The following is a 26,288-nucleotide window of genomic DNA, read 5'->3' on the forward strand; positions in this document are numbered from 1 at the left end:
CGGGTACCTGGTTTTGACATGCACCCACTTTCAGCTCAGATCGCCATGGCAAACCAGATGTTCGGCCCCCTTCCTTCCCCTGCAGTCTTCTGGGACACATCACAGGTCTCAGAAGACTATGGGACCATTCACAAGGCGCAGCACAGCTCGGGCATGCGCAGTAGGAAACAGGATTCACTTCCTGTTTCCCTTACTACAAATGCTGGCGCCTGCACCCAGAGCTGGTTCAAAAACCATCTTGGGTGAGGACATCGCAGGATCCCTGGACAGTTAAGTGCCCTTATATTAAAAGTCAGTAGCTACAGTATTTGTATTTTTTCTGAGTGTGCCTGGAGTCACAATATGTACTATATGTATAAAGGGATGACCAGGTCCCTTTCACAAAGTTATCTGGCTAGAAGAAAATTTGGGTGGGTGCAGAAAACTCTACCAGATGGTAAATAGTACAGGAGGACAAAGTCTAGCCTATAGGTTGAATTAAGAAGCACTGGAGTGAATGGCTCAGAGAGACTTAAGGAAGTCATCTGCTGTGTTAAGCCTCATTACATGAGTCAGAGCCTGGAGGATCACATCAAGGTTGGGTGCCCCAGACCAATGTTTCCCAACTCCAGTACTCAAGTACCCCCAACAGGTCATGTTTTCAGGATTTCCATTATTTTGTACAGGTGATTTGATCAGTTTCACTGCCTTACTAATTACCACAGCTGTTTCAACTGTTAGGAGGGAACTTGAGGACTGGAGTTGAGAAACATTGCCCTAGACAATACCCAAGGACACAAGGGTCACTTGAGTATGAATTACAACCTGAAACTTGTTGCCAACGTCACTATTATAAAATTGTTCTTAAAGTCAGTATTTTTTTTTTTTTTATCAGAAAAGATGAAGAACTTAAAAAAGGAGTTCAAGGGTCCCCTAAACTTTGCCGGCATAGACATTGGGTTCAGCTCTTACTGTGAAGGTGCAGAGTAAGGAAAATGTGTTGCACTGTGATCCCTACCTGCAGTCACACATTTTACAACCACCACAGGCAGAGGCTGCTCTGAGAGTTTAACCTTAAGAGACCCTGCAGTTCCAATTCAGTGACTAACCTATGAATAGTATTGTATAGTGTACAGAGTCTAGTTTGGACAATTTCCTCCCAGATACAGACAGTAAAGATGGTATTCTTATAGAGCAGATTCAACTTATGGAGCTATAGGGGGGTCTCAACTGCAGCCCCTGAATGCACCAAAGGGCCACACATAATATCCATATATGTAATCCCACAGAAGATGATCAGAGACTGCTGACATGTTACAGGTTTTGTTGGAATCTGAGAACCTGCTGTAGTAGGCAGTCATAGATGGGGGCATGAGACTACTTGAGACCGCTGCCCTTACTGCCCCTCTGCAAATCAACTGCTCTGATTCAGATGCTCATTTTACCTATTTCTTTTCCTTTTTATTTTTCTGTTCTTTCTTAGCTCATTGGAATTGGGGTATTATACACCCAGTAATTTCGACACACAGATTTGCATTTTTGCTCTTATTTTCCCTTTCACAGTTTTCTATTGTGTTTTCATTTCCTTTTTTATAGTATGCCTTTTTAGGGATCGAGGTTCCCACATATTTATTATTCCTGTCATTTACAGGGATAACGTCTCTTGTTGGCACCTGTTCATCCACTCAGGTCTTTGTCCTGCTTTGCTCTCCACTTGTCCCCTCTTGATTGCATGTTGGCTGGCTTTCCTGTATCCACAGCTACCAGGACAGACCTTATTGGTAAGCCACTTCTTCCTTTTTTTTCCCTCTCTGTCTTACATTGTGGATTTATTTAAAGATCTTCAGTCACCCTGTTGGTAGCATCAAATTCCTGATGAAGTGCACTGTTCACAAAATGCGTTGAGTTTAAGATGCTCTACATTTTCTTAATGTTGACTCACTAAACACAGCTCATATATCTGTATGAAACAATATGCATTTACGTACCAAGAGAGAATATCTCTAATGTGTACATTCTGTGTTGGTGCAATTTCTTGTTTTTTAATCTTTTTATTGTTGCTTGTAATAATAGATTGATTTTAAATACCAGTATATGCCATGTTAAATATAATGTATGTTGACCTCCCTTAAAATCCTAGGGTCTATTGTGTGTTACACTTTTTTCATAAATGCTCCTATTCACACTGCTGGAGTCTCAAAACAAGTACCAAAGGGTCCCATGTGGCCCTGGTTGTTTTAGATAGGCAGTGTCTGTTGTATGTGTCCAGTGCCACTGCCACATATCCAGGACAGGGCCCTCTATAATTTGGCTGTCTATCTTTACTGACAGTACTGTTTGGTAAAATTCACACTTCCAGATTTGATCGTTTTTTGTCATACTGCCATTGTTAATATGAGACAATGTCCATATTGCTATCCCTGCTGGTTTGCCATTAGCCCAAACACAAATAAGTATGAGCATTTTTACCTCATTTCTATCCAAAATCCAGACTCCGATACACAGCTCTCTAATAGACTGATTATTGCTAAGTTTTGGATCTTCTCTTGAGTTCCCTTTTAATTAGTTTTAACAAGCTACATAAAAGTTTGTCGGTGTAACAAATGGATACTCATTATGTTTTAAGGCAAGCTTGTCATTAATTAGAATTAGAGTCATATCATATTTACTGTATTCACCTCAGAAAGAATGTTGATTTTAATTAAAGTGACATTTTGCCTCATTAGTCCTCACACCCACCACAATGCTTTCACTTACAAGCATTTGCAGAAGATGCTGTAGAATGAAGTCTTTACAGATTAAAGTTTACAAGCTCATTTCCAGTTTAACCACTCACCTACCACATTTACTAGGTTTGCTTGTTGGCACTTGTCAACTACTAGTTACTGTTACAGTGAAATTATAATGCAGATGTTGTGCCGAAGCTAGTATCTCCAAAAACTTGCACATCACCTTAGTTTTTCTACTAATTTCCCCCAGAACCCCCAATTTTGAGGGTGTCCTGACATGCAGATACTGACCAAGTCTCTTGGTAAGCAACCTAGCCTCATCCTCTCCCAGTCTCTTTGGCCATTAGTGATTTAGAGGGTGGAAAAGGCTATATTCATGCTGTTATTCAGGAAAGTTGGTTGGAATTTCCAGGTAAGGGTGGCCAAGGGATCGAGAGGGTAGAAAGTGTCAGCACAAAAAGGGGCCTTTTGCAGTTCAATTGGAGCGGCGCCCAATGTAGTTGTTTAAAGGATAGGCACGATCCTTTGAATAACCACATTGGGTGCCTCTGCCAATCGAACTACCCGAGGGCCCTTTTTGAGCTGACTCTTTCTACCATTTTGTTCACCCATCTGAGCACCCCCACAAAGCACCCAGGATGGGAATTCTTGAGGCATAGAGAGCAACCACACTGGCCGTGCGTGGGGACAGGTCTTCTTCTCCCACGCACTAGGAAGTCTGTGTGTTTGCCCCCAAGTTGGGTGACCTCAGACTTTAACTTTTTTTCTTTTATTATAAAAGCACTGTATCCTTGTTTCTGAATTAATCTACTACACTATAAGGGCTCTCCAACCTCCCTCTTTTTTCTTTTCCGTTGGAAGCTCTGAGCTTTACCAGAAAGCCCTGGCCAGCTCCTCTGAATCCTTCAGTGTGTGATCTACCACCACACCCCAGATCCAAGGGATTAAGAGCTTCTGAAATTCTCCAACAGAAAAACATTAGTTCTCAGTAAATTGACAAAGGGTTTCATTTCCTGCCAGGACCACCAGTATTAAATCCCCAACCTCTAATCTACTATGACTATAAGACTCCTGCCTTTAGTGGAATTCCTGGTTCCAGTACCATGTATATCACCAAAAATCCAACAAAGTGCTGGGGACACAAGCATTGGGTGTTTTATCCTATTTATGATGTCTCCATAGGCTTTTAGGAAGAATTCAATCCAGAAAGTTAAATTTTACGGTAGGGCCTCGTTACATCATTAGTCTGGTTGAAAAAAGACAGAAGTCCATCCAGTTCAACCACTTGTCTGTCACTGCTTTGCTGGGGATAGGGGAATATATGCCCCTTGATGTCATAGACTACAAAAAGAAATGATCTGGAAGTGGTATAAACACCAATACTTCACTTTAAACATAATAGTTAAGAAACTCTCTCTTCCTAATCCAAGCATAGTGCTGAGCACACAGATACAAATTATACCATTACTGCAGAAACGAATAAAGGCACGTCTGCCCTGTATGGTTTCCTTCTTCTCTAAGAAAATGGAAAATGTAATTATATTTTTAATTAATTTTTTTTCTTATATAGTATATTTTTTTTCCAAGACTAAAGTCTTGTTATTACTCTTTAGTGAATATTTAATATCTTGAAATAAGATGCGGCACAGCAAGCTTTCTGTATCCCGGCACTTATTCTGCCTCTTACGACATTCTCTTAGATGTGAATGCAAGGCATGCATTATTTATGGAAACGTTTGCATCCAGCTACTGAGGAAGACAAAGAACACGGGGTAGTGATTAGTGGTTTGGAAGTGACAATATACCTCTACAAATGATCACAAGGATCAGCACGTGGAAGTTTGGAAGCTTAAAGTAAAATGCCGCTTTTGATGAGAATAAATATAGCACATACCTCTACATGTCAATTACCGTATTTATTGGCGTATGACACGCACCTTAACTTTAAGAGGGAAGTTTCAGGAAAAAAAACTTAAATTTTAAATAAAGGACTTTGAAGCAAAATACTGTAAGGGTCAATGCCCATCAGTGCAGCCTTATCAGTGCCCTTCTGCAGCCTCACCAATGCCCATCAACGCAGCCTGATCCATGCCCATCTGCAGCCTCTAACATGCCCATAATTGCAGCCTGCTTAGTGCCCTTCTGCAGCTTCTAACATGCCCATCATTGCAGCCTGCTTAGTGCCCATCTACAGCCTCTAACATGCCCATCATTGCAGCCTGCTTAGTGTCCATCTACAGCCTCACCTTTGCCGATCATTGCATCGTTGTGTAAAGGGCAACCATGATTTATTAAAAAGTTGTTGCCCAGGCAGAAAATAAAAATAAAAATAAAATGAAGCAAATGCTCAAGCTTTATTGTTGGGGCAATTCTTCATGCAGCCATTGGCTCTTTTTTCAAAAATGGTCATCTGCACAAAGACATTGACTCCCTGTTGCATGAATGTGAATACATTATGAAAAAGACTGGCTTCAGCTCCTGTTTTCCTACTGTAGAGAACTCCTCAGACATGTTTCACCTTTTTAGGGCTTAATCAAAAGAGGCCACTAATATTAAGCTACACATAAGGGGCGAAATTTGTCTGAGGAATTCTCTACAGGTGGGTAAAGGAGCTGAAACCATTGTTTACTCATTTTCTTCACATTCATGCAACAGAGAGTCAGTGTTTGTGTGCAAAAGGCTGCCATTTTGTCGAAGTCTACTAGAACACGATGAGCCGATCCTTTTTGTTTTGCACCAGTCTATACACATGCCATACCTCCCAACTTTCTGAGATGGGAATGAGGGACACCTATTAGCAGAAAGAAGGTAGGCATAGACCACACACCCTGCCATGCCCCCTTTAAAGAAGAATTCTACCAAAACAAGATTGGTTAAACCCACAGGTGCATTTTTAACACTACCATTCCTTTATATTGGCTTTTGGAATTTACAAATGCAATTTAGAAATTGGATGAAAGGTTTAGCACTGAGAAACACTTTCTGATTGATAAGTAGTGCATTTTATATAAAACTATATAGATCAGACCAAAATGAGGGACAGAAGAGGAGGAAAGAGGGACAGGGGGACTTTGTTCCAAATCAGGGAAAGTCCCTTGAAATCAGGGACAGATGGGAGCTATGACATGCTGATCCAACTGATACAGCTTGGGGGGGGCATTCGAGCGGTACTATTTTCATTGTTTTGGGCTACACTCTCTCTTTTTATTATACTTCAACAGGAATCATTTGCTAACTGTTGTAGCCACAACATTCCCCGTTAAAGTGGTTGTAAACTCAAAAAAAAAAAAAAAAAAAAAGAAAAAAAAGAAACCTGCAAGGCAAAGGCATAATGAGCTAGCATGCATCGCATACTATCTCATTATGAAATACTTACCTTAGATCAAAGCTGTTGCAGCCGTCCCTGCACACCGCTGTGACCGGTGACATGTCTCCCGGCCTTATTTTCGTGTTCGCGGGCTTCAGCGCTGTGATTGACCAGAGCAGCAATGATGTCACTCCTGTGCATGCGCACGGGAGCTGCCGGTCACAGCACGGCTACTGAAGAAATGGCACGAGCGGGCCGTTTCTTCAGTGCACATGTGCCGATGACGTCAGCACATGCGGATACAGTGAATATCTCCTAAACTATGCAAGTTTAGAAGATATTCACAGTACCTACAGGTAAGCCTTATTATAGGATTACCTGTAGTGAAAAGTGATATAACAGGGTTTACAACCACTTTAAGGATACTGATCACCTGTAGGGTACCCTGCAGAATATTCCTTCCTAGGCCACTTGAAGCCAAGGATCAGGACACTAGGAAATGACATGACATGGACTTCAGCAAAAAAAAATTTTGAGAGAAGAGAGGTAAGTAGCAAAGAACAAAAAACAAACAAACAAAAAGAAACAACAAGCATCTGCACAGGGGTGGTGATAAACTCCTAAAAAAAAAAAAAAAAAGCTAACAAAAAATATTCTGAACATATAACGAAAGATCCTAATTCTAGCAATGCATGGTAATGAATTAAAATGATTCGTCTCTATGTTTTCTTTGCACTTTTAGATATACATGGGGCAGCCATATTTGCCCACTTGATATGGAAGTTTTACTTCCTGCTTAAAGTGGTATTTAACCCAAAACAAAAAACGTAATATAATGCAGTTTACCAATCATTAGATGTGGTGGCTGCATTTTTTTTAGGCTTTTTTACCCCTTTTTTTTACCTGGTGATCTGGCCAGTAACACACCTTCTGTATTAAAGTGCCCCTTCTCTGGATGAAGGAGCAACAGAGACACCTTTGGACAGCAGCGCTGTCAGTCTAGGGGGAGGGGAGTGTTAGATGTGCTAGCGGATTTAGATACACTAACAAACTGAAGCCAAACTCCAGCTCAAACTGCAGTTACACAGTTAAAAGCAACAGTTTTCTTTTGGGATAAAAGGTTTTACATGAATAAATAAAAGCTGATCATCATAAGCACATCTGTCAAAGGAAAATGGTTTGTCTCAACACTAACCACTAACTAACCACTAACCACGCAACCACATTTGCTGGAGAGCTTGTTCTTTTGAAAAACAACACACTTACTAGCAGGATCAACAGGTTAAAATAACCACTTAAGGACCGGGCCTCTTTTTGAGATTTGTGGTTTACAAGTTAAAAACTGTTTTTTTTTGCTAGAAAATTACGTATAACACCCAAACATTATACATTTTTTTCTAACACCCTAGGCCTAGACAAAAAAATGGCGGTTGTTGCAATACTTTGTCACACCGTATTTGCACATGGAAAAAATACACTTTTTTTAAATAAAAAATTAGACAACAGTAAAGTTAGCCCAATTTTTTTTAGATTGTGAAAGATAATGTTACGCTGAGTAAATTGATACCCAACATGTCACGCTTCAAAATTGCGCCCGCTCTTGGAATGGCGACAAACTTTTACCCTTAAAAATCTCCATAAGCGACGTTTAAAAAATTCTACAGGTTGCACGTTTTGAGTTACAGAGGAGGTCTACCAATTACTACTTTGATCACTATCTTGGTCACCATGGTCCCCCTTTTCTGTTGGGTTGGCCTTTGATCATCATTCTTATCTAGGTTTTTGCTGATCCCTGGTTAACATCCCAGTCCATGTTACACAGAACTTTATAGTTTAGAGTTTGTTTTTTATGTTATTTTCTCCTCCTTTTTTCATTGTGTACCTTCAAGGCGAGTTGTGCCGTATGTTACAACTATATGCTCACCTTGTTATTGTACAAAAAAAGCTTTCTACTGGGGACACAGACAATAACCACCCAACAAAGGTTTTAAAGTGTTACCAAACCCGCAACAGTAAACTCAGTCCGTATATACAGTAAAGCATGCTTGTTATACTCACTGTTGAACCTAAAGGGTTAATCCTCCGCATTGTGTAAAAAGGCTGTTTGATCTTGGCTTCTTCCACTGTCCCCTTATAATTTCCTGATAACACAGAGTCCATGGGGTCAGGCTGCACATGCTGAGTTTGTTGTGTATTGCTAGAGGAGTTTTTCTTTTTTTTTTTATCTTGGGTGAGTACACATGATCAGCACAGAGCCAATCAGCAGTGTCCAGACAGAGGGTCAGGAGTCCTGTAGTCTCATAGGACAGTCAGAAAACTCCTCCTACAAGCTTTAACCAGTGCTTGGCTGGACACTGATAGAAGTCACAAGACTGCTCTTAGGAGGATGCATGAGGGCAAGGAGTCTTGCAGCCTCATAGGACAGCCAGACGAGAATGAAAACTCCTCCTAAAAGCTTTAACCAGACACTAACAGAACTAAAATAATTGCATTTCCATGTTCCGTGTACTGTGGGAGACCAGATATAGTGAATGCAGGGTCCTGGGCTAAGTAACACTTTAACTCTTCCCCACTCTTTCCAAAACAGCAACAAAAGGTTTTGGCTGGGGTTGGGCTTTAACATCTAATTGGCCTATTAGTGTCACACGTGTTGCAAGGGATGCTTATGCAGTATATTTTGGGTTGTGAATAGCCACCTTGAATCTCTTAACCATTCCTATTTAGTACCAAGATTTATAAAATATGTATGGTCTATTGTTCCCCAACAGTAAGAAATCAGATTGCCTATTATAATACTACACACAAAAGGCAATACGGTTTTGGCTACCTGGTACTGGTTACCCATATTTTATGCTTTTATTTTCTTACATTTGTGCCTTTCACCTTTCCTGCGGTGCAGCTCTTTGCCTTTGTACCTGGTAAATAATTCAGCGCCTTTAGACAGTGACTTTCCTCCACTCTATTTGTAACAAACAGGTTACATGCACGCTCTATTGATTTCCCTTCTCAAGCTGCTCATCTCCGCTTTCTGCCAGATTCTACAACGACAATCTCTGTGCAAATGTCAACACTATCCTGAGCGCAACATAAGCACACAAAGGGCGGCCAGGTGTTTATTCTAGGAATGGAAGAGGTCAGAGGGCTCCACATGCCAAACACTAACAAACAATGTCTCTAGCCGCTGCCTGGAGAGATGACGGAATGTGATGTACTATGGCTGCCTAAAGAAGAACTCCAGGACTTTCAATTAAAAATAGAAGTATCTAAACCCATGAAACGAAACTGAATATATTGCAGCTTGTAAGTCCCTAAATGTGGTGCCAGCATTTTTTTTCTTTTTTTCATGCCAAGTGCATTTTTTGCAAGTACAGAAGTATACCTCATTTTTTTGTCACCAGTGAAAGTGATCACCAGGACAAAAAAAAAAAAAGGGGGGGGGGGGGGAATCTCACCAGCACAGATCGCAATAAAACCTGGACAGGAGGCCTAACTAAAAAGATGTTTGAGATTTAGATACACTTTAATTCTCTAATTTTTCTTAGAGCAGTGTAGTAGCTTTTACTTGAGCTGGACTAATCGAAGGGTGCCAGGTTTCTATGGCAAAAGGGAAAAATAAATCCTGGCAAACTGGATGTCCCTTCCTTGAAGTCCACCAATCAGCTATCATCATTATAGTGACCCACCGCACTGCAGGAAAGTGGAATTCGAATGAAAACATTTTCAATTAACAGAATACATATTTAATAGTAAGCCTATCCATACATAAGTTCTTTCCCTCTTTATATAACCTTTCCTTTCAAGGTATTCTCAGATTCCTTCTTTTGCCAATAGCAATGAGAGAAGCCAATAGAGAATCAATAGAAATCATTGCACTGGTTTGGTCTGGGGACAGAAGCTGAATGAGATACCCATGCAGGTGATATCTGCCATGTTCAATAGAACCAATGTATCGATAATACTGTATATTATGGGGAAAGAGATTAAAAAATGAGGCTATTCGATTGGGCGAATCAGAGCTGGCGTTGTTGTTCCAATAACAACAAGTAATGTAACCGTTCTGATCTTTTAGAGAAGGCTCAGACAGGGGCCACTGAAGTGAATCTTCACTGGTTGCATTGTCATATCATGTACCATGGGGTATTGCTTGATAAACAGAGATAGTCAGAACACCACGAGCTGCATAGGAAGCGATGACAGCAATGGGATTGGAATTCCCAAAGACTAAAACAAAGGCAGCCTGTTATTCTGTTGAATTTGAGACACATTTGAAGAGGAGACTAATGACTAAAGAAGAACTCTGGCCAAAAAAAAGCTGGATCCTAATCAATGTGTGTTAATGTGTGTGTGATATCAAGAGCTCCCCATGTTTAAAAAGACCCTTTCACTTTGTATTTAGGGTAAAGTGACCGTCTCTTTAACGAACACCCTCTAACCCACTCATACTCACCTTTTCCACACCCCAACAGCCTGCTGATGTTTGCAAGCCACTGCAAAACACTCATAGCTTCCAGATATGGGGAGCAAGTGAACTCCTATGGTTTAGTGTTCAGGCCTAAGCAGCCAACCACAAGGCCTAGACATTGTCACATGATGTACGGGTGAAAGTAATCAACCTTATGTTAAGTGCAAAATCAGCCTTATGTTGAATTAAGGGTTGATTCACACCAGATGCAGTCAAGTGCATTTTTATACTGCATCAAAAATGCATGGACAGTGTTTAACATGGATTCCAATGGCCCTAGTTCACGCCAGTGCAAAGTATTTTTTCAGGTGTAGTCAACAAAAGTAAAACATGTTGGATTTTTTCTGTATGGAATGCATCTGGAACACAGAAAACCGCATAAAAATGCACATACTGTATCTTCAATTGTCCTCAACTGAGATGAAGATAAAAAAAAGGGGACAAACACACTGGAAGGCATCAAAAACGCAACAGAATACATCAAAAACATGCATGCAGAAACACATCTGCAATGCAGAAATTATGGTGTGAACCAACCCTAACAAAGACATTCCATGGAATTCATAAGGGGTATCGTAGATACCCTTTAGAATCCTGCTGGGGCACAGCACCAAAAAAAGGTCTGTGCTTGCACCCAGTCAATGTACTTGTCAGAGACTGGGCAGAGTATCTATACTGGACACGCCTTCCGCTATTCCCTTTCCAGCCACTGTACCTGTCACACTGACAGGCACATGGCCAAGAAGTTTTGTGCTAGGGTTGGGTGAAGTCTAATGGAGAACAGCTCAGGTCGCCATGGCTGTTGATTGACAGTGAATGGTGGTGGGCTGAGGTATAGCTGCTATTCAGTCCAATAGCTGCCCTCAAAGGTGCCTTCAGCCATCCATTGTCAGTCAAGTGTACAGTAAACCTGACTGTGAACTCTCTCTGTTCCCCACCAGGCTTTGCAGACTCAGTTACAAGTAATTTCCCAAATATGGATATTGCCATATTTGGGTAAATGACATCACTAGTACCACCCCCCATTTGTTTACATTTAGCTTTGGCCAGGGAAACTTCTGGCTGACAGTTGAATGGGGCCAGAGATACAATACTGTGTGTGAAGCTTTGACATACATGACATCTTACCAGCACAGACATGCCCCACTCTGAGTACTGGTGTCCCTCTGTATGCCAACTCAAAGTTAGACCTAAATACCATCAAGTTTTCTCCTAGTAATTCTTTAAGAATCTGTCTGTAATTTTTTTAAGAGCAACAGTGACAGATTCTTAAGGTCTTAGTAGTTAGAAATACCTGAATTGGCCTCATGTGTTGGTGATGTTACAGACACTAGTGCACATTCGTGCCTGAATTAGGCACAGGTAGTTCTTAAAGAAACTACCACCAGAAATGCATTGATAAGCCTTTACTGAATTCTCCCAAGCATAGACATGCACACAGGGTGTGCCAAGGCACATCCTAATCGCCCCATTCATACAGGACTTTTTTCAGCCGTAATGTCCTGGAATAGAGTTCCTCTACCTCCGGCGCTAGTCCCCTGCTTGCCGCTCATTACTGTCACTTGCACACACAGAAACCTGGCTTTAACTTTTGGGTGCACACCCTAATTAAACTTTGGGGCGCACGCCCTAAGGCAATAGACTGCGCACACTTCTGCCCCCCGAGAATGTTTCTGGGACATGATCCCCCTTGATCAGATGCCCCAGAGGACCTGATAAAGCGGTTCACCCCTTTACAAATGTTGTGTCTATGATTTACTTCTGACTGCTAAGTAAATCTATGGGAACTACATCCTGCTAACTGCAAGTGAGCCTTGTTGTTTATATTGGCTAAATTTAACTTTCTACACTTGAATGCTAAGCCTTTAAAAAAACAGCATTCAAAATACTAAACAATGTTTTTAGGGCGGTAGGGAGAGCAAGATAAAATAATGCTCAATGTAAGCTAAAAATTCATAAAATATTGAAAAAGGTGATGTAGACCACCATCCTGTTGGGCATTTTGGAAACAGAATATAGACACCACTGATCCGAGGAATGTCACCAGGGAAAAGAGAAGACCGAGAGAACAAAGCTCTAAATCACTTATATAGCACTGTAAACCCTGTTACACCACTTTTACCTACAGATAAGCCTATAACAAGGCTTACCTGTAGGTACCTTGAATATCTCCTAAACTTACACAGTTTAGGAGGTATTCAGTATATGCACTGCTGCTGACTTCGCGCACTGACGAAACAGGCTGCTGGTGGCGTTTCTTCAGTAGCTGTGCCGTGACCGGCGGCTCCTGCACGCATGCGCTGGAGTAACGCCATTGCGGCTCCAGCCAATCACAGCGCCGCAAACCCGGAAGTAACTCTGGAGGGCCGATGCTGATCTAGGGCATCATTTTAAAGTAAGTATTTTATAATGAGCTAGTATGCGATGCATACTAATTCATTATGCCTTTGTCGTGCAGGGTTTGTTTCTTTTTTGTATTGTTTTTTTTTGGAGGTTTACAACCTCTGAGAATTCCCAAAAATGTAGATACACTGAACACTAATACAAAAGAAAAAAAAAGTTATTGCATACAAGCAATACATTTACAGTAGGGATTTTTTTTTTCCAATAGTAAGGCTAGCTTTTTCCATTACTTGAATGCATTGACTATTTTCATCTGTGACATTCCCTTTTGCAGCAGTTCTCAAAGACCCGCAGTCCAAAGTTCACAGTGAACCAATCCACAGATATACCAGACCAACTATGGCTAAGTTCAATGCTAACGCTGTAAAAGTCATGACCTAAATGTTGACATATTTCTCTGGCAGTCAGAAAAAACTAGCATATTCCAGAGCCAAATCACATTATATCAAGATCAGTTTAAAGGTTATCAACATCCCTAGACTTCCAAAACTGTTTTTATATCCAAAATTTCATTAACACATGCTGAGGAAGTGGCTGTTATGGACTGGTGAAATTCCTGGGCATGATTTCACCTAAACAGAAAGCCGAAGATTTATAATAATGTAATATGTGGATGCCAGTACAATCCGTTTCGTAGCTGACTCAATATACTTCAAAAAAATATTGAAAAGAAGAAAAAATGGTGAAAAGGTGAAATGTTAAACGTTAAATTAATTTTAAGGTTTTGTATTTAAAATAAAATCTTTAAATTTTAATTTAATTGATACATTTGTTGATATCGACAAGTATGTGTATCTATCTATCTATCTATCTATCTATCTATCTATCTATCTATCTATATATATATATATATATATATATATATATATATATATATATACACACACTGTATATACAAAATGTATACAAGCTCTCTTGCAGTGTCCCTTGTCCTCTTCCTCTGTTCTGACAGTTTATCACTTTTTTTAGTGCCCAACTATTTTTCATACTTGCACAATCAGTTTGTAAAAAGGCAAGTCCATCAAAGTCAACTAATACAAAAAAAGAATAAATAAATTTACCACCACCATATACAGAACCCTATGCCCACAGGTGATTCAGAGGAAGGAAAAAAAACTGTTTGTCATTCAAAAGTCATACTAGAAAGCAGGGTGGATTTGATTTAAATCAAGTCGATTTAATTTACGATTTAAATCATGATTTAAATCATTACTAAAAAGTCTTGATTTAAATCAACTCAATTTAAATCATAATTTTTAAAGAGCAACTGTCATCTCTGTTCTGCAGAGGCTCCTCTTCTGACCCGCTGTTGACTCACCGACAGTCCCATTCACTTTAATGGGACGGCTGGTGATGCAGCAGTGACACAACAAGGTGAGGGATGTGGCGGCAGCAGGTGAGTGGATGCCCGCTAAAAGGTGCTGCCATGATGGATCTGAAATGACAGGTGCTCTTTAAATGTAAGCACTTATTCTTGCTGGTAGTTAGAATCTTTAATATTTGCAAACAAAATGAAGGTTTCCTATTTAAAATAATAAGCTGTTTGGTTAGTAAAACAGCAATATCAGAACCGATTCAATCATACAGTTTGTAGCGTACTTAGATTTGCAAAACAATGGGATAAAGAAATATTCCTGTACATAGGGATTTTTTTTTTTAGTTACTGTAAAATTGTGTGAATGCATCAATGCATTGCATGTTATCTCAGCCTGCAGAGCTTGGATTCATTGAATGAGTTTACCAAAAATGTAAATTGTGCAGAATATACAGCCTCATGCTACACAACTAAGCTCCATTTCATGCTGATTAAACTAAATTATTAATTTATCTTAAATAGAAAACTATCTTTGCATAGATTTTTACTACCAAAGCATTTTAATTATTATTAAAATAAATTTGATAAAAATAAAAAAAAATCTGATTTAAATAAAAAAAAAAAAATCTGATTTCAATCAAAAATCTGATTTGATTTTTTTTTTAAATCATTGATTTATATCCACCCTGTTAGAAAGCTCCGATAAGAATTATTGTTATGGGAGCTTTCTAATATGGCTTTTGGACGACAAACCGTTTATATCTTTGGGGACCAAACCAGAGTGGCCTCATGCTAAGGCAACTCCAATTTTGTAAAACATGGTCCTATTTTGCTCCAACATGGAAAAAAAAATGTCCTGTCGGATATTTCAATCTGTTTTATAAAAGGTCCCACATGTGTCTTTTCTTCTGTCTACCAAGTTACATTTCTATTCTGATGCAGAGCCTTTCTCAATCTAAAATGTACATGGTTGCCTTACTCTGTCTTGCCCAAATGTATCCGATTTATACAGCTGCTTTTGTATTTCAACTACCCTCCTTCAATGCAGACAAAATCACTGACAAAATGGCAACTGGTTCTCATTGCTATGGAGGCCATGCTAGGTTTCCCACTAGTGTTAGAAAATGGCAACTGGCAAAATGAAGCTTCAAATGGGAAACGGAAGCTTCAAATGCTCAACCAATTCCTCATTAGTTACCAACAATGATACCATTACTATAGCAGAGCAGGACATGTGACTAGGAACTATCTGGCACAACCAGCACTTCTGGTCATCAATTCATGGTTTAAGAACTACAGCTAGATATTACACTACAGGGTGCCATGCTACATCTCCTACTTGTACAATGTCTTCTCCAAGAATATAGTAGTTGATAAATGAAGGGTGAATCAAATACAGAGTGCACCAAGACACAGCAAACACTTTAATTAGTTAGATCTGCTGTAGGCACCTCTTCAGAAATGGGTATACAAAAATTACAGCGTCACGTTAAAAGCTACTGAACTTCAAAATATGAACAATGTTATTGAAATGAACTGCTGAACAGACAAACCCGAAAGCCTACTTTCAATTATCATTTTATTAATATACAGTCTTCTTTAGAAAGCAACCCCAGACAACAAGTAGCCAGCCAGAGAACTACTAATATAGGAAAAATAGCCACTACTCTAAAGTCAGAAAGTCTACCCAATTTACCGTTAAGGCCCATTTACACTTTAACATCAAAGCTCCTTTAGAAGAGAGTTGAGGTACCATCCATGACTAAAACAATGCAGATCTGCTCTTGCAGGGCATCACAATGCATTGTAGCAACTACCATGCAATTTGGCTGCGTTGCATCACAAAAAATGCTGCATTAACTTTTTAGCCTGTTCTGGTGTATTGGCAGCCAATTCAAAATTAAAGCGGAACCTCACCCAAAAGGGGAAGTTCCACTTTCCCTCCACCCCCCCCCCCCCAGCCCCCCTTATTCTCTCCCATAATTGGATTGTATTTTTCTTGGGGGGGGGGGCAGGTACATGATTTTGAAAGGGACCTGCTCCCACCTCCAGGGAGTGGACGTTCGACCCCCACACCCTCTTCCCCTGCAGTCTCTTGGGACACATTACAGGCCCCAGGAGACTGCAGAACCATTCATAAACACTGTGCATGTGCAGTGGGTAGCCAGCTGTGAAGCCGCAAGGAGTCAATCAGCTGCCCACAGTTAAGATGCCGGCGCCTGGACCACAAAGACCGGCAGAGAGTCAGATCGGGCGAGGACATCTCTGGATCCTGGGATAGGTAAGTATGTGTTTTTTAAAAGTTAGCAGCTACAGTATTTGCAGCTGCTGACTTTTACATTTTTGTTTGTTGGATAAAGTATTCATATTGGATTAAGTATTACACTTCTGTTCAGCACTTCAGCGAATGCACAAAGCGAAAATACACAACAGACTTCTGCAGAACACTAAACAGACTACAGGTGACCAGCTACTATAGAGGAAGTCACTAAACTTTTTTCTAATGCCCTCCTAACCTCCTGCCCCCTGGACCCTGTTCCTTCTCAAATACTACAGTCACCATCTGACTCCATCCTACACTCCTAAACTCATATCTTCAACCTCTCACTCTCTACTGGCATCTTCCCCAACCCTCTAAAACATGTGCTAGTCACTCCCATACCAAATAAGGCCTCAGACCCCGCCAATCTTAACAACCTAAGACCCATCTCTTTACTCCCTTTTGCCTCTAAACTCCTTGAACGTTTAGTCTACAACCGACTGAGCAACCACCTCATTGAGAATAACCTTCTTGATCCCCTTCAGTCTGGATTTTGCCCACAGCACTCCACAGAAACTGCCCTCCTAAAACTTACAAACAACTTACTAACAGCCAAAACCAACAGTCATTATTCCATACCCTTACTCTTGGACCTTTCTGATGCCTTTGATACAGTTGACCATCCCCTCCTCCTCAAAAAACTCAATTTGCTTGGTCTCCATGGCTGCACTCTCCATTGGTTCGAATCTTACCTATCTCATCGCACCTTCAGTGTCAGTTACGACTCCACTTCCTCTTCTCCAACTCCTCTTACCGTTGGGGTCCCCCAAGGTTCTGTCCTTGGACCTCTACTATTCCCGATCTACACATCCTCCCTGGGTCAGCTGATAGCCTCCCATGGCTTTCACTAACATTTATATGCTGATGACACCCAAATCTATCTCTCTGCCCCTCAGCTCAACCCCATCAATCTCCTCACCCATCACTGATCTACTAACAGACATATCAGCCTGGATGTTAAACCACTTCCTCAAACTGAATCTATCTAAAACTGAGCTCTTAATATTTCCTCCCCCACATGCCCCCTCCCCTGACTTCTCTGTCATGATCAATAGCACGTCTATCAGTCCGTCCCCACATGCCAGGGTGCTAGGGGTAACCTTAGACTCTGAACTGTCCTTTCAGGCCCACATACAATCCCTGTCCAAATCATGCTGCCTTAGCCTCTGCAACATTTTCAGAATACACCCCTTTTTAACTAATGACACCACCAAGCTTCTAATTCACTCCCTGGTCATCTCTCGCCTCGACTACTGCAACTCCATCATTGGATTACCTTTACATAGACTATCTCCCCTTCAGTCCATAATGAATGCCGCTGCAAGACTCATCCACCTTACCAACCATTCAGTGTACTCCACCCCTCTCTGCTAATTCCTCCACTGGCTTCCACTCACCCAACAAATAAAATTCAAAGTACTAACAATAATTTTCAAGCCATCCATAACTCTGCCCCCAGCTACATCACTAACCTAGTCCCAAATACCAACCAAGCCACTCTCTTCGGTCATCCCAAGACCTCCTGCTCTCATTCAAAGTCCCAAATCTCCCCCTCTATAGACCTCCTGCTCTCTAGCTCCCTTACCACCTCCTCCCATGCTCGCTCCAGGATTTCTCCAGAGCTTCTCCCATTCTTTGGAACTCTCTACCCCAATCTGTCCGACTGTCCCCTAATCTATCCATCTTTAGGCGATCCCTGAAAACACTTCTCTTCAAAGAAGCCTATCCTGCTTCTAACTAACACTGTTTAACTTCCTTCATCAGCTCATCCCCCCACAGATATTACCTTTCGTATCAATTGACCCTTCCTTTTTAGATTGTAAGCTCTAACGAGCAGGGCCCTCTGATTCCTCTTGTACCAAATTGTAATGTAACTAATGTCTGCCCTCATGTTGTAAAGCGCTGCGCAAACTGTCAACGCTATATAAAACCTGTATAATAATAATAATAACAGGGTGAAACTCCTCTTTAAACATCAAGCTTAAAGAGATTCTAAAGGAAATAATTAAAAAACAAAAACTTACCTGCTCTGTGCAATGGCTTTTGCACACAGCATCCCCGATCCTCTCCTTTTTTGGTCCCCCTCTGGTGGTCCTGGTTCTCTCCCCTGCCGAGTACCTCCAATAGCAAGCCTCTTGCTATGGGGGCACTCAAGCAGGCTTGCTCCCTAGCCGCGCTGTGTGTCTCCATTCACGCACAGAGAGTGGCTTGGTCCTGCCCCCTGCTTTCTCCTCACTGGCTCACTGGCTGTGATGGACAGCAGCAGGAGCCAATGGCTCCTATTGCTGTGAGAGCCAATGAGAAGAAAGAGACCCGGGAGAACCGCAGCTCTCATGCACATTGCTGGATTGAGATGGGGCTCAGAAAAGTATAAAGGGGTGCTGCAAGCTGCACCCAGAAGATGCGTTAAGGTAAAAAAAAATCTTAAACCTTTAGAAATACTTTAACTCAACACAAGTTAATGTAATGCACAGGAATGGCAAGCTGTAAATTATAACACATGGAAACATTCACGGCTGAACTCTCCTTTTGCAAATGCTAGTTTCACCTGGGAACAAGTGTGCAAACCTCAAGTTCTGACTTTACTTACATATTCAAAAGGGGGTTAGCAATAGCAACCTCTCCTAATTCTTTTGGTACAGGTTTAGTTTATTTTTGATTGTATAGAATTCTATTGATTGCGATTCAGTAGCCTTCTCCCAAGGCTTCTGAGTACCCTACTTCTGAGCACAACCACTGCTTCTTGGTCAGTAGGTTATTAATGTAGGCTGGCAGGGTAGCTGTGTGTAAAAAAAAAAAAAAAAAAAAAAAGTGCTTGAACCAGGGAACACACAAATCAGTATTACTTTCAGGTCAATTTAGAGAATGATGATACCGGCCACTCTAATGTTGGGATTTAGCTAGTGATGCAACAAGGTCCACAAGTGGAACACCAGAATGAAATCTACAGCCACATAGCAGGTAAGCTATGTCCACAAGTCATTTTTAATACAGCATTTTCATACTTGACTAGCTTGCATCTATTAAGATATTGTACAGATTCTAAGGTCAACCAGAAGCAGTCAGAATTATTTGCTGCTTAACTCCTAATTGTATACAATTTTCTATTTTGAACTTGTCTTGACATTTTCATACTGGCTACGTATTTATCAAGCTTAAGGTGCGATTAACCTCCCTAAATGCCAAGGGCATCATACTTTGTGAAAACCGTCAATCTGCTCAACTGCACAGCACAAGAAAAAAAAAAAATTAAAATAATTCCTAAAATTAACCTTAATATTAAAGGAGCTGACGGATAATTCATAGGTTTGAGACGCTGCAAGAATAAAAAATTAGACATAGGTCAATATGGCATCTCTTGACATATTACTCAGTGTGTAGTGAGTTGTGTGTGGGCAGTGAGCTACTGCAGTGTGAAACTATAGAATAGAGATTCAGCAATCAAATGGTAATGTACTCATATTCAAGCTAAAAAGGTTTCAAAAATGAAATAACTGTTTTCTCAGTAAATTACCACAAATGAAAGGTCTAAGCCCAATCACAAAATCAGAACATTTTCTTCACTTTGCCTCTTGTGTTCTAAGAAGTATATTGAAAAAAAAAACAACTTATTGACTTGGCACTAATTATCCCAAAAATTAAAGGTTATAGGGACCCTCTGATAAGTCAGTTTTGAGCCTACACAGGTTTTTCTTACTCCAAATCATACCGAATCACATGCTGTTTTTTTTTTTATAAAGAAAGTTTTCTGGGTATTGTGTCCCACTGGGAATCAAACCAATGACCCCAACTGAGGAAGGTCAAATTGCAACCACAAAGGCTTGATGCCCCCAAGCCAACTCATACCACCATTAAGGCCCCAAAAGAGAAAAGGGACAAGGGTAGGAAGGCAGCACTAAGCATAGTGTGAATGCATCTCTGGGCAAGGACAGACCATTCAGTGGTGCCAAACTAGACCGAGGACCCGAAGATGATCAAGCCTCAAGATTTAAGCCCTGACAAAGGGGGAATGTTGGGCCCCCAAATGTGTTGGGTGTTGCGATCAAAATCTTTTAATGTAGAAACTAGCGTGGTGCTCTAGTCATTTCAACACTTTTGCAGACAATGGGTGAGTTGGGGAAGAGTGGAAAGTCTGAAGTTAGTTCTATCAGAGACTTCTACATCTTCTGGTAATGTGGTGAGAGTTAGGCCAGTTAGTTTTGGAATGCATAGGGGTATATAATACAAATTGTTGGTATTAAGGTCAGGTGTACATTTTCCCGATCAGCAATTCTAGGGCGCTGCCCAGGTGATGCTCCAAATCAAGCAACAGCTACCTTACTCCAACACAAGTCCTGGAAAAGTTTATGTAATGAAAAAGTATGACTGCCCATGAGGTTCATATATAATTATAGACTCTACATAGTATAGTAGCAAGGTTTTTAAAACATTAGCGCACATTGGTTTGATTAAACAAATGGACACACTCACATTTAAATCTAAAAAATAAAAAAATAAAAGGACTACTGTTTCCCTCTAAAAATAAACAGATCACAAATGTTCAAATGGCAAAAATTCTCTGATACAATGATGTGGTCTCAGTCTGACTGCAGGGTGCATTTGTGTATAGCATGGGCACACACACAAAGAATAATAATGAGCCAACTTTACCAGCGTTTGAGTAGTGTATCCCTTGAGTCCTCTGTAGTTCATAGAACTCCAGACATTTTTCATCCTGCTCAATCCTATAGCACAGCTCCTTCAGCAGCAACGTTGTGAGGCGACAAAAATCCTCTTCATAATCCCCAGACATCTCGCAATACCATCTCTCAGAACTAGAAACAAAACAGTGAAATTACTTTTGGGCCAAAACATACTTAGAACCATGACTGGATAAAAATAAAACCTCAAAACACAAGTGGCCTCCTCTTTTTAATGTCATAGCTGTCAGTGTTGGGAGCAGGCAACATACCTTCCATTAATGCCAATAATCTTACCTTAAGGCAAGCACTAACACATTTATTTGGATCCCTGGAAAGGAGACCAGATAACATGCAAAACAGCAGCCTTACCTGCTTCAGAAATTAAGACAAAGTTTCTAAGTAAAATTTGATGCATATTTATAAGTAGTGAATTATTCATTTTTTGAAACGTGCAACTTTTTCACAACTTGTTCAAAGTTTTTGCTCAAAACTGTCACATTCACAGCTATGATCTGCACACCTTCATTTCCCATTCTTTAAGGAACGTCACCTGTATTTACAATTTAGTGAACTCTACAATTACTGGCAAAAGTGCTTGAAAATGCATAAAATCATAGTGTGCACCAATGATGCAACATGCGAAACCTAGAGAACAGCGGTTCTTAGATCACAGCCCGGCAGCAGGCCACAGCCCAGTGATTCTCTCCTATCAGCCCTCCAGTCAGCTGCAGATCCACCTAAACTCCCACAGCGGCCCTAAACCATCCATAATAGACCACAGTGCCACACAGCCCCCACAGTACTTCGGAAACTTCAACTTCACACATGTCCACCCATCCCCTTGCAGTTCCCCCAGGCTACTGCAGAGCCCCCAGTCCCCCATAAAGGTCCTCAATTTCCTACAGTGTCCCATGCTGCCCCCAACATTTGACAGTGCCCAACAGCCACTACAACATTCTACAGTCTTTCCTGGTGCCCCTGCACAGTACCCAGACTCCTGGAGATATCCCCAGCCCCTTTGAGAGACCCCATCTCCCATAGTTTCTCCAAGGTCCCTGCTAAAATCTCTTCCCCCTACAGTATACACAGCCCCTTCCAGAAACCTCACCCCCTACAGGGCCACCAAGTCTGCTGCAGAGTCCTCTTACTCCTATCTCCCCACAGTGACACCCAGTCCTAGTCTTCAACCTTCCAGCATTTCAATACATATTTTGCATCCCCATACTTATGTGAGTATATAATTTTTTTTTTTTTTTTTTACTTTTGGGGCATTGAAGGTTTTTGAAAAAAAACGTCATGCCCTGGTCTCAGTAAATTTGAGAACCACTGCTTTATCACATTTGATCAAGCTCAGCTGTCACTGCATGCATTCACTTCACCAGACTGTAACCTAAAAAGTCATGTTCATATGTCAATATATACTCTTACTTCCTCTCATGGCTTCATTGAGATCTAGGGGCAAATACCAATGAATGGCTGGTAAACCCAGTTCAAACTGAGCGCAGAAAGGTGCCTTAACTCAATTTTTTTCTATAAATATGCCCCATAGAAAGAAGCAGAAGCAGCTTCTACTTGAAACTATAGAAGAATTTTTGTTCATACCAGAGCTCCAAGATCTGGCCACCAATGGGAGCCATGACCAGGGGATCTCAATCTCTCTGCTGGGTTTATTTTACAGTATGCATAAGTATACAGAAAGGATGCACTCTCATCCTGAACATCCGCTAATGGATAATACTAAACATAGCAGAAACCAACCTGTAATTAATCTTACAAGCACCCAACCTTAAAAAAAAAAAAAAAACAGCTTTAATGAACTGAATCTTCAACGCAACCTTGTCACCACTAAGGGAATGTTTAAAAAAAAAATGGCGCCTGGAAATGGTAGGCTTTTAATACTTGCAGTATTTATTGTCTTGCCGCTCCCACCAACAACCTTTACTGGATTAAAGAAAGATCACTGGCTGAAATTTGTCGACATTCAACACATTATCGGTTGTGTCAGATGCCTGTAGTATCCCTATGCACTCTGTGATTGTATCCACCAACCCTTATGTCACTTCATGACATAAGGGTTCCTCTGCTCACTCTGTGGTTCCATTCACCAGCCCCTATATTACTATAGGACAGCCTTTTTCAACCAGGGTGCCTTGAGGTTTCTTCAGAGGTGCCTTGGCAAAATGCCTATAAATTGCCCAAATATTGTATACAAGCCTGTGGGTGGATGGAGCCTGCCTTTTAGTTACACAGAGCCACAGGTTTTCATTGTACACAATTACAACCTTCTAAAGACCAATGACATCATCAGTTGATAAAAAGGATGTCAGTGCCCCCCCTTCCTTTGCCTCTCTCCATCAGCTTTAGGGTCTCATTAGCTAAGTGATGGAGAAAAACTGAGGGAGAAGAGAAACATTGGAATACTAGTCAGTACCAGTTTACAAAAGTGTATTTGCTTTGGAAGAATACATCACCTCTAACGTTGGGTGGACTTGTGAATGTTGCTGCATTATGTAAAGCTATCAGAATAGTTTTTACATTTACATCACAATGGGGTGCCTCAAGCTTGTCTATAATTTTAAAGGGTTGACTAAAAACAGGTTGAGAAATACTGCTATAGGACACAAAAGAAACGATAAGCACAAATGGATGGAGCCACACCTGTGCGTTAAATTTAGAACATTTAGTCAGACAGATGTATTCAAGAAAATGAAGATGGGCCATGCCGACAGCGGAACAATTACTAAAAGCCTTCTTTTCCTGCTACCATTTTTCAAATTTACTTTAATAGCAGGGTCACTTTGAATTCTCCAAGACAGTTTTTTTAGAACAAACCTGTACTAGAAAAAGTTGGGGAGAAGCGGTTTTTCTCCCGCCATTAAAATGATGAGATTCAGCAGCTCGTTGACCCCGCCCCCTACACAGTAATAGGCGGAGCTCTGTCCTGGGTCTCAAAGGATTGATTTTTCCACAGCCTGAAAAGTGAAAACACAGGAGATTAAAAAGACGTCATCAGTTCATATTTAACCCCTTCATGACAAGGGTAAATCAAATCCCAATGCCTAAACACAGTTTTGCAACTTTGACATGTGCTAGTAAAACTGTACATAATATCACACCTGCTTAATGTATCCAGGTCAGGACTCTGTGCAGGTCAGTCAAATTCCTCCACCCCAAACATGCTCATCCATGTTTTTATGGACCTTGCCTTGTGCACTGGTCCAACTCATTTGGTGGAGGGGGAATTATGGCGCGGGTCTGTTTCTTCAGGGGTTGGGCCTGGCCCCTTAATGCCAGTGAAGGGAACACTTAAGGCGTCAGCACACCAAGACATTTTGGACAATTTCATGCTCCCAATTTTGTGCGAACAGTTTGGGGATGGCCCCTTCCTGTTCTAACATGACTGTGCACCAGTGCACAAAGGAAGGTCCATAAAGACATGGGTGAGTGAGTTTGGGGTGGAAGAACTTGACTGGCCTGCGCAGAGACCTGACTTCAACCCGACAGAACACCTTAGGGATGAATTAAGGCAAGGACTGCGAGCCAGGCCTTCTTGTCCAACATCATTGCCTGACCTCACAAATGCACTTCTGGATAAATTGTCAAACATTCCCATAGACACACTCCTAAACCTTGTGGACAGTCTTCCCAGAAGAGTTGAAGCTGTTATAGCTGCAATGGGTGGGCCAACTCATTACTGAAGAAAGAGCTGGGTGCTCAACGCTCAAAAAGCCAACCGATTGGGATCTGTAAAAGCTGTTGAAAGAACCCGGGTGCCTGCCTGGTCTACAGCCAGAGTAACCCAGGTAAAACAATGAGAAGTGGCAGCACATGCGGAAATTAAATCAAAGAAACTTATTGAGCCATTAAATCAAAGGAACATGACATATATAAGATCCAAAGGTGCTCAGTGGACGCGTTTCACACAAATGTGCTTGCGTATCACTGATCATCAGTGCCCTGATTACAATAAAGCCCCCCAGTGCCACCAATCAGTGCCACCAATCAGTAACCATTAGTGGTGCCAGTCACTGCTGCCTTTCAGTGCCCATCAGTGCTGCCCATCAATGCCCATCAGTGCCACCCATCAGCGTCTATCAGTGCTGCCTATTCGTGCCCATCAGTGCTGCCTATCAATGCCACCTATCAGTGCCCTGTGCTCACCAGTGCCACCCATCAGTGCCGCATATCAGTGCCGACTATCAGTGCCAATAAGTGCAGCATATTAGTGCCACCTAATCATTGCCCATAAGTGCCGCCTCATCAGCGCTCATCAGTGAAGGAGAAAAATTATTTATTTACAAAATTTATTGACAGAAACTAAGTAAAATTTTATTTTTTTAACATTCTCTGTCTTTTTTTTTGTAAAAAAAAAAAAAACCAACAGTGATTAAATACCACCAAAAGAAAGCTCTATTTGTATGACGAAAATGATAGAAATTTGGTTTGGGTACAGTGTTGCGTGACTGCACAATTGTCATTTAAAGTGTGACAGCGCTGAAAGCTGAAAAATGGCCTGGGCAGGAAGGGGGTGAAAGTGCCCTGTAGGCAAGTGGTTAAGGTTGACCCTCTAATCGATATTTGGCCAGACAACCAGGGACTGGCTGAATTTCAATCAGTGTGTGGGCTCCCCTACTTGACAGAAGTTAATTGTTAATCTTGAATCTGTAATCTTGAATTCAAATGAATAATGACAGAAAAATAACAGACAGTGGAAATTGTGGTGCCCCCCTAACAGTGGTCAGTGTAGAAGTGCCCTAATGCACTGGTATTTGAGGAAAGTGGAAAAATAGGATTGGGCCTGCAAAGTTATCTTATTGGTATTCCTATCTTAAAGTACTGATGTTGATGTAAGTGATCTGGTTCCTGGACAGGCAGCTTCTACACCCCAGAGGATCTCCAAGATGGCTTGTAATGTAATATAACAAAGATGTAAATATTGCAACTATTGCAACTCCCTTCTCATTGGCCTACCTCTCCATAGGCTATCCCCTCTTCAGTCTATCATGAATGCTGCTGCCAGACTTATCCACCTTACCAACCACTCAATGTCTGCCACACTTTTCTCCAATCCCTACACTGGCTCCCAATCAC

At 41.1% G+C, this 26,288-nt stretch overlaps 1 protein-coding gene across 6 annotated transcripts in view; it reads right to left on the reverse strand.

The window, feature by feature from the left end:
* The window catches only part of SYT3 (synaptotagmin 3), a 372,879-nt gene that overhangs the window by 203,039 nt on the left and 143,552 nt on the right, over positions 1–26,288 (reverse strand). For all 6 annotated transcript variants that reach the window (XM_073602152.1, XM_073602148.1, XM_073602149.1 and 3 more), the window contains exons 3-4: positions 24,030–24,169; positions 21,166–21,329 (exon numbers count right to left, since the gene is read on the reverse strand). In XM_073602152.1, coding sequence (XP_073458253.1) covers positions 21,166–21,307 — 142 coding nt within the window. In that variant the 5' untranslated portion in view covers positions 21,308–21,329; positions 24,030–24,169. The remainder of the gene's footprint in view (positions 1–21,165; positions 21,330–24,029; positions 24,170–26,288) is intronic.

Source organism: Aquarana catesbeiana, linkage group LG10 (genome assembly GCF_042186555.1).
Source record: "Aquarana catesbeiana isolate 2022-GZ linkage group LG10, ASM4218655v1, whole genome shotgun sequence".
In the NCBI taxonomy this organism is placed as follows: Eukaryota; Metazoa; Chordata; class Amphibia; order Anura; family Ranidae; genus Aquarana; species Aquarana catesbeiana.